The sequence below is a fragment of the Chrysochloris asiatica genome, unplaced genomic scaffold (assembly GCF_000296735.1).
Source record: "Chrysochloris asiatica unplaced genomic scaffold, ChrAsi1.0 scaffold00130, whole genome shotgun sequence".
In the NCBI taxonomy this organism is placed as follows: Eukaryota; Metazoa; Chordata; class Mammalia; order Afrosoricida; family Chrysochloridae; genus Chrysochloris; species Chrysochloris asiatica.
In genome coordinates, this window is record NW_006408648.1 from 89,757 (window position 1) to 99,122 (window position 9,366).

Below are 9,366 nucleotides of genomic sequence, written 5' to 3' on the forward strand. Positions count from 1 at the left end.
TGCCCTGTAAACTTTCACTCAATCCACAATAAAAACCTTAAATTAAAAAAAAAAAGAGATGGGGGTAAGATTCATATGATTCAATAGTGAATAATTGTTTTCATGACTAATTGCGAATGTCACAATTGTAAAGGTAGAAGTTTTGTAACAAAAACAGGGTAGTGGTTAATCTTACAGTCCAGAAACAGAGGATTCTAGGACCGTTAAGGGAGAAGAGTACAAACAGAATGCGGGACCTTATCCAGAGAAGCAGTGATGCCACAGATGGAAGCAGACATGGGGGCATGGAGAGGGGGAGGACTCCAGATTACAGAATGTGCCCTTTGGAAATGTAAATTATTATATATGCCTGAGTGTTTTGTTTTGTTTTTTAAAAAAAGCTACAGGGCTTAGAGAGAACTACTGTTAACTGATGGTACATGGAGGGGATTGTAATCATTTTAATGAAACAAGGTGTATGATTTGTTGAATGTAAAACTGTCATCTGCCCTGTAAACTTTCACACAATCCACAATAAAAACCTTAAAAAAACAAAAAAACAAAACCCTATTATATAGAAGCCCTGCTGATGTGGGGCTAAGGTATGGAAGTAATCTGTAATCCTATGGTTAAATCTATTTTTTAAAGAGCCTGTGTCCCTAGATTGTAATCTTCAGAAATCTCAGCTCCTCCCCTTTCCCCTTGGGTGATATATGAAGGCTAAATGGGGCTGACATTGGGTATTTCTCTTCTCCTAAGTTGGTTGTTCTTTCTTGCTAAATGCCATTCGGTTGATTCCATCCTGTAATGACCCTATGCGTAATAGAACAAAACACTGCCTGGTCCTACACCATCTCCATAATTGTTAAGCATGAGCCTGTTGTTGCTGCCACAGTACCAATCCATCTTGTTGTTGTTGGGGTTCTTCCTCTTTTTGAACAGACCCTTCATTTTACACAGAATGATGTCCGTGTCTAGTGACTGGTGCCTCCTGACAATATGTCCAAAGCGACAGCCTAGCTTCTAAGAAGTATTCTGGCTGCATTTTTCTGAACACAGCTTTATTTGTTCTCTGGCAATTTACTGTTCTTTCAATTTTTTTAACAGCACCATAACTAAAATGCATTGATTCTTCTATTGTCTTATTTCCTGTACAACTTTGTATGCACCTGAAGCAAATGAAAATATCATGGCTTGGGTCAAGCAGACATTAGTCCTCTAAGTGACATCTTTGCTCCTTAACATAACGGTTTTAACTTGAGGACAAACCCATGACTGAGTTTATTTCAAAATGACTTTCTCTCTCCTTGCTGGAATCAGGCAAGGATTTTTCTCCAGACTTCACCTTGAGGACCTAGTTGGACTCTTGAAGGTAAAGTTAATTAAAATGTATCCTCACCCCCTCACCAAGGCTGGACCCTCTGGAGTTTTTCTCTCTCAAATAAATTCATGCTCAGTGTCCAGCAATTAGTTAATTACCCTTATACAGGGTGGCTATGAGTCAAAACTGACTCAACAGCACTTAACAGTAACAACAACGAAATGTTCCTGCTAGGATCCAGCAGTGGCTTTGGATCCCAGTAAATTTTGATTCATTATTTTTGCCTCTCTCACAAGTTTTTGATGTTGCGGTGTATCTTGTGACTACAATTCTTTCATGAATCCCAGAATTGTTGGAGCTTTTTTTGTTGTGAGAATAGGAATATGACTTCAGTTTCTTCCACTATTGGACAGGAAACCAAAAGTCAGTTTTCTACTATTTTCTTCAAGAAGTTCTACAGCTTAAAGGTAGAAGTTTTGTAACAAAAACGGGGGAGTAATTGATCTTGCAACCGGAAACAGAGGAACCTAGGACCATCAAGGGAGAAGAGCACAAACAGAAAGCGGGACCTTAGCTAGAGAAGCAGTGATACCAAGAGATGGAGGCAGAGATGGGGATATGGAGAAAAGGAACAGCTGAGGACTCTAGATTCATGGAGAGGGACTGAGAGCTGGTGGCAAGGAGGCAGACTTGCAGGATGTACCCTTTGGTGGTTTAAATTATTATATATGCTTGAGTGTTAAAAAAAAAAAAAAGAAAAAGCTAAAATGAATAGAGAGAAATACTGTTAACTGATGGTACATTGAGGGGATTATAACCATTGTAATGAAACAAAGTATATGACTTGTTAAATGTAAAACTGATAATCTGCTCTGTAAACTTTCACTCATTTCACAATAAAAAACTTTAAAAAAAAGTTCTACAGTTCACGTTTTACATTTAGGCCTATGGCTTATTTTAATTAAATTTTTGCATGTGAGAAATATAGATGGAAGCTCTTTTCTTTGCACATTAATATCTGACTTTCATTTGCACTTAAAAAGGCCATTTTACCACATAATGACTTTTAAATCTCTACTTAAAATTAATTGCCAATATATATGAGGTATATACCTGGGCTCTACTTGTTCTATCAGTTTGTTCACTGTAGTAGCTTGTGTGTTGTTGTGAGGCTAGTGTCTTTGCCACTGGTATTTTAAATACCAGCAAGGTAACCCATGGTGGACAGGTTTCAATGGAGCTTCTACAGTAATACAAACTAGGAAAATGGAGAGGTGAACCACTTCTGAAAGGTTAGCCACTCATCCCTGAATTTCTAGAAGAACAGATTTTTATTGAAATAAAGACCTACAGGGAAAGAAAAAAAAAGTAGTCTGTTTAGCTGTTTGAATATCAAGCAAGCTGTTTGCTTCCGAAGCATCAAAGAAAAAAAGTCATTCCATCAGGGAAAACTCCCTTCTAGGACTGAAACTCAAATGGGACCCAGCAGTCCAGTATGCTCATTGGTTGACAACCTGGGTCTACTTCTGAGTGAAAGTGGAGGAGGAAGAAATGCAGTAATGTAGACATGGGCTGCGTTTGGCCACATTCCATTCACATCATTGACCTTGAGATGAGAAAGCAAAGAGGAAGAGCTGGCTAGTCCAAAATTTAGGGAGATATGTAAACTCTTGAGTCCATAGGCATTGAGTAGCCACTGCAAGCTAGAGAAAAGACTAAAGTAGCCAGTTGATCTGCAGTGCAGGGAGGTGTGCCTGAACTCCTTAACTTGCAGCTAGTAACCATTTGACCTAGCTTGGATGGCTAACTGACCAGAATTAGACCAGATGAAGATAAAGTTGCTTGATACTGTGAGCAAATATAAATTGCTACAATTTGATAAACTGAACTTTTGCTTATGGATAAAATTCCAGTCGGAATTTAGGCAGCATATAGCTGATTCTTATTTTTTATCTGATCAATCTCTGCCTTTTTATTAGGAGTTCAGCCATTTATAATTAATATGTTGCTGTTGTTAAGTGCCATTGAACTGGTTCCAACTTATGGTGACAGAGTATAGGGTTTCCAAGAAGCAGTTTATATATATACATACACATATAGATATAGATATACATAGATAGATATAGGTATATATATATACTACTTGTGCTGTATACACATTTTCCTTTTTTGGATGAGTCAGAATCTATTCAATATGAACTCGTTTGGCTTTGATTTATTACTGATTTATATTTTTATGATTTGGTTTTATCACCTTTGTTGCCATATTATTTACAGTTCTTTGTTTTGTTGTTTTACTGGTTGCTCTAAGATTTATAGTATACATTTTGAACTTTTCACAGTCTACCTTCAAGTGATATTGTATCACTTTCCATACAATGTATGAACTTACAAAAGGATACTTTCATATCCAGATTTCTAGAATTTATTTTATTAATACATTTACTTACATTTGTTACAAATCTCAAAACACATTATTTTATTAGTATCTGGTAGTGTAGTGGTTACGAATTGGGCTGCGAACCACAAGGTCAGCAGTTCGAAACTACCAGCGGTTCTGCAAGAGAAAGATGAGGCTATCTACTCCCATAAAGATTTACAGCCTCGGAAACCCTGTTCAGGGTCGCTATGGGTTGGAACCGACTCGACAGCACTTAACAACAACAACAAATAATAAGGAAATAATTTTGTACACTTACCTATGCAATTACAATTTTTAATCCTTCTTATGACTTTGTACAGATTATTTTCTTTCTGGCTAAGGACTTCCTTATACATTTTTGTAGTATGTCTCTGATGATGATAAATTTTAAGAACATTTTGCAGTATGCATTTGGTGATTTCTAGAAAAGCCTTTATTTAACTTTTGTGTTTTTACAACTTTTTATTGTGAATTGGGTGAAGGTTTACAGAGCAAATCAGTTTTCCATTCAATAATTCATACACATTTTGTCATTGTTCATAATCCCCACAATGTAACATCACTTATCTCACTTCCTCCTTATGTTTCCTCTTTATATTTTTCCTTCTTTCCTAACTCTTCTGAACTTTGTCCTTGGTTAAGTGATACCCTTTTTGATCTCAAATGGCTAAAATGGATGATTACGCTAAGGACTGAGTACCTCCCTAGTGTAACTATTCCTCTTATGACCTGTCTATTGTTTGGTTGAAAATTAAGCCATGGGGGTACAATGATACTCTATCCAAGTAGTAATCTGGTCTTTTCTCTGATTTTGAATTTTGCTCCACATTTCCTTCATATATTCTACCTTCTGATGTGATCCTTTTCAGAGCAGCTGGTACTTGTAACCAGGCACCATCTAGTTCTGCTGGTCTCAAGTTCATAGAGGCTGATGCTTGTGTGATACATCAGTCCATTAGACTAATTATTTCCATTCATCTTCAATTTTCTCCACTCTTCTTTCCTCCAGACAGGGAGAGACCAGTAGTTGTACCTAAGATGGCTACTTAAAAGCTTATAAGACCCCAGTTGCTACCAACCAAAAGTCGGATGTAGAACAATGTCTTTGTAGGCTATGTTAAGCTAATTGCCCTTGATGTTTCCCTGAGACCATGGCTGTATGACCACAGATTTGGTAAATCATTCCCTCAAGGTGTTTGAGTATATCTAAAAAGTTTTCATAACTCCACCCCTTCCATGCACTACTATGTTGTTATTAGGTGCTGTCAAGTTGGTTTAGACTCATAGTGACTCTGTGTAGGGTTTTCAAGGAGTGGCCAGTGCCTTTGAATCACTGACCTTGTGGTTCAAACAGACCTTGAGGATATTCATGGATATATTTACAGCATAGGTAAACACATGTGTGGAAATACCCTCTTTCAAACCTATTTGTATATATTTGTGGGTATTTTCCCAATCTGTCTCCCACACCTGGTAAGACTGCATGTCTATCCATGCTCACTTTTGTTTTCAAAACATATTCACTGGGCATAAAACTATAGTGTAAATTTTTTTTCAATTAAAAGATGCTGTTCAAATGTCTTCTTGCTTACATTATTTCTGTCACCCTCATCTGTATTCCTTTGTATTTAATGTTTTTTCACCCTGTGGCTGCTTTTAAGATTTTTTTTTTAAATCACTGATTGTGAGCATATTGATTATGATGTGTATTTGTGTGGTTTTCTTTATATTTATTGTCCCTTACTGTTTGCTGAGGAGTCCTGGTGTGGTGCTGGACTGCAAAGTTGGTTTGAACTGCAAGGTTAGCAGTTCAAGCTCACCAGCTGCTCCTCAGATCATTATGGATCAGAACCAACTAAATGACAGTTAATAACAATAACAATAACAATAAAATGCTTCTGGGCGTTTTTCAGACATTATTTCTTCTGACTACTCATGCTATCTGGTACTTCAATTACACATATTTAAGGCTGCTTAAAGTTGTCCTTGATCTCTCTGGTATGGTGGTGGTGGTGGCTGTGTGCCGTGGAGTCGGTTCCAATTCACAGAGACCATGTACAGGGTTTCCGAGGCTGTAAATCTTGACGGGAGCAGAACGCCTCATCTTTCTCCTGCGGAACAGCTGGTAGTTTCAAACTACTGACCTTATGGTTCGCAGCCTGATTCGTAACCACTAATACGCTACCAGAGCTCTGGTATAGGTTTATTTTTTATTTCTTTCTTTGTTTTACTTTGAATAATTTCTATTGGTATGTCTTCAAATTAATCTGCAGTTTTGACCTGCTTCTAACCCCATCCAGTTTATTTTTAATCTCAGACATTGTAGTTTTCATTTCTAACTTAATTTGACTCCCCCTCCCATATAAATTATGTCAGTATAACGAATGTTTTAAAATCATTGTTAACCGTAACATCTGTGCCAGTTTTGATCAATTTAATCTTCTCACATGGGCCTGTTTTCCTACTTCTACGTATAGTTGGTAATCTTTGGTTGACTGTAAAACACAGTTTTATCTTTTTGGGTGATACATATTTTTCTGTTCCTAAAAATATCCTTAAGCTTTGTTCTAATTAAAACTTTTAAAGTGCCATATAGAAATGATATAAATCAATTGATGTAATTAGTGGAAAATGGTAATGCGTCTGATAAAAAATATCAGTAACATTTTGTAAAACCAACAGATGTTCTGTAGCACAGACATGATTGTAGATCTGATTTGAACATCACCAATTTTCAGTAGGGGAAAGAAATTACCATTTTGTAGTATTCAAGTCCTGGATAGGCACTAGACCATAAGGTTGGTTTGAACTGCAAGGTCAGCAGTTCAAACTCACCAGCCATTCCTCTGAAACCCTATGTAAGGTGGCTATGATTCAGAACCAACTCAAAGGCACTTAACAACAACAGTATTAAAGGTAGAAAGAAAAAAAAGAGAGAGATCAAAGCAAAGATTCTACAGTGGCATAAAGACAGATTTTTTTTCATCCTTTTAAACCCAAATCAAAGCATGATCATTCCTCCTAAACGTCTTTATCTTTGTACACTCTACAATAAAGACTTTAAGATGTTGTTATTGTTGTTGTTAAGTGCTATTGTCTGCTCTTGCTGCATTCTCAAAAACTTTGTTAAGACTTGAGCCCACTGCTGCTGCCAATCCACCTCATTGGGGGAGGGGGGTTCTCTTTTTTGCTGACCCTACACTTTACTAAGCATGACGTCCTTCTCCATGGACTGGTCCCTCCTAATAACATGTCCAAAGTATGAGAGACAAAGTCTCGCCATCATGGCTTCCAAGGAGCATTCTGGCTGTACTTCTTCCAGCACAGATTTGTTTAAGATGTGGGAAGTTTCAATAACCAGATGCAATTAAGCCTCTGGCTAATGAGGGTCTTTTAGGATCTCTGGTAGCGCAGTGGTTACGAATTGGGCTGCGAACCTTAAGGTCAGCGGTTCGAAACTACCAGCCGCTCCGCAGGAGAAAGATGAGGCTTTCTACTCCTGTAAAGACTTACACCCTCGGAAACCCTGTACAGGGTCGCTATGGGTCGGAACCGACTCGATGGCACTTAACAACAACAACAACATCACCTGAAGAAGTTCTGGTGTGGCGCTGCAGGACAGTGCACTGGACCAAAAGGTCAGTGGTTCAAACTCCTTGGAAACCCTACACAGGGTCTCTATGAGTTGGAACCAGCTAAACAGCACTTAACAACCACATTCACCAAGCACAATATTGCGCACACAATTGGTGCTTGATATTTGCTAAATAAGTATATGATTAAGAATTTTTTTATTGTGATCCCAATGTTTTTCTTCAGAAATCAGAATATTTTTCTTTGGTCTAAAAGCTTCTCAACTTTTGTTGTTGTTGTTGTTAAGTACCGTTGAGTTGGTTCCGAGTCATAGCGACCCTGTACAGGGTTTCCGAGGCTATAAATTATTACTGGAGCACAATACCTCATCTTTCTCCCACAGAACGGCTGGTAGTTTCAAACTGCCAACCTTAAGGTTAGCAGCCCGATTTGTAACCACTATGCTACCAGAGCTCCATCTCTTAACTTTTAAGATGATACTAATTCCAAGACAAATCCCCAGATTTTAACATTTTTTCTGAAAGACAACAGTAATGTAGCTTTTAAAAGTACTGTGCATACTGTGCATTAGACATGTGTGATCAATAACTTCAGAAAAATTAGCATAGAAGGGTAATGCTTCTAATAAAGAATAGTCAGTAATATTTTATAAAACCAAGTTACCTGTTAATATGTAGTATGTTCTGTAGCATAGTCATGACTATAGTTCCTATTTGAACATCATCAGTTTGCAGTAAGTGCAAGAAATGGTCACTTTGCAGCACTAAAGGAAGAAAAATAAAAAAGAAACATCAAGGCAGACTTTATGATAGTACAAAGTAGGGTTTTTCAACCTTTTCAAATCAAATGAAAGCATGACCATTTCTGCTGAGCTTTCTGCCTTTTGTATACTCTACTATAAAGAAGATTTTAAGATATGGCTACTTTCAATAACCAGAGATAACAGTCATTCCACTTCTATGAATTTACAGAGAGCATCCATAAATATCAAGTTATAAATCTGTTCTTAAATTGAAAATAAAATAAAACAACCTATCTTAACCCTTGTTCTAACCATTAGTTTCAGTAAAGAAAACAAATATCCTGTGAAGAAGAGAAAATATGAAGGAATGGAAATGGCACACAAAGCTGTAATCAGGTGGCTCATATTCTCAAAAAATTGTATTTTTTGTTACATGATGTACCAGGTCTGCTTGTATATTGTCTTTAATAAGAATGAAAGCACTAGCTACTATACAAATACTTGTTTTTAACTCTGTTATAATATTTAAGCTGGAGTCCTGGTGTGGTGCTGTGGGTTAATGCACTAGACTGCAAAGTCAGTTTGAACTGAGGTTGGTGGTTCAAGCTCACCAGTCGCTCCTTGGAAACCCTCTAGAGGGTCACTATGGGTCGGAACTGACTCGAAGGCATTTAACCACAACAATGTGTAAGCTATAAGCAGCCAGTTATAAAGACTTGAGTGCTTAATAAAATTACTTAATTTCTTAAAACTTCCATTTCTGCATCTTTATCTATAAAACTAGGAATTATAACTTTCTCACAGGCTACTATACATTGTGTAGAACTGAGTAGTTTCCCAAAACTGTTAATTTTCTGTTCCTTTTCCACTGAATAAGGAAAAGTTTAATTGAAGATCAGATATGCCAGCAGGCCAGCTCTGTGGATACTAAGCTTTTATGGAACCATTTTACTCTTTCTCTTTTCTCTCTACTTAGGAAACAGATTTAATTTCTCTCCTAGACTAACTCCTATTCTGCATTTCCATTTACAAAGTCTAATATTTCACTAGAAAGCAGCAATATTTGTAATGTTTAACAACTTAGAAAAACAATCTTATTACTATTAAGTATTGGTGTGGGCTCTATTTTTTACTACTTCAGTAGTAAAAAAAATATTCTCTGTAGCTAAAGTTTACTAGTCCATTTTGTTGTTGTTGTTGTTGTTAAGTGAGCTCTGGTAGCGTAGTGGTTACGAATCGGGCTGCGAACCTTAAGGTCAGCGGTTCGAAACTACCAGCTGCTCCGCGGGAGAAAGATGAGGCTTTCTA

General features: G+C 37.2%; 1 protein-coding gene across 2 annotated transcripts in view; it reads right to left on the reverse strand.

Moving 5' to 3' along the window:
• IQCB1 (IQ motif containing B1) overlaps nt 1-9,366 on the reverse strand; it is a 138,050-nt gene that overhangs the window by 87,792 nt on the left and 40,892 nt on the right. For both annotated transcript variants that reach the window (XM_006869347.1, XM_006869346.1), the window contains exon 5: nt 7,980-8,079. In XM_006869347.1, the coding sequence (XP_006869409.1) occupies nt 7,980-8,079 (100 nt within the window). The remainder of the gene's footprint in view (nt 1-7,979; nt 8,080-9,366) is intronic.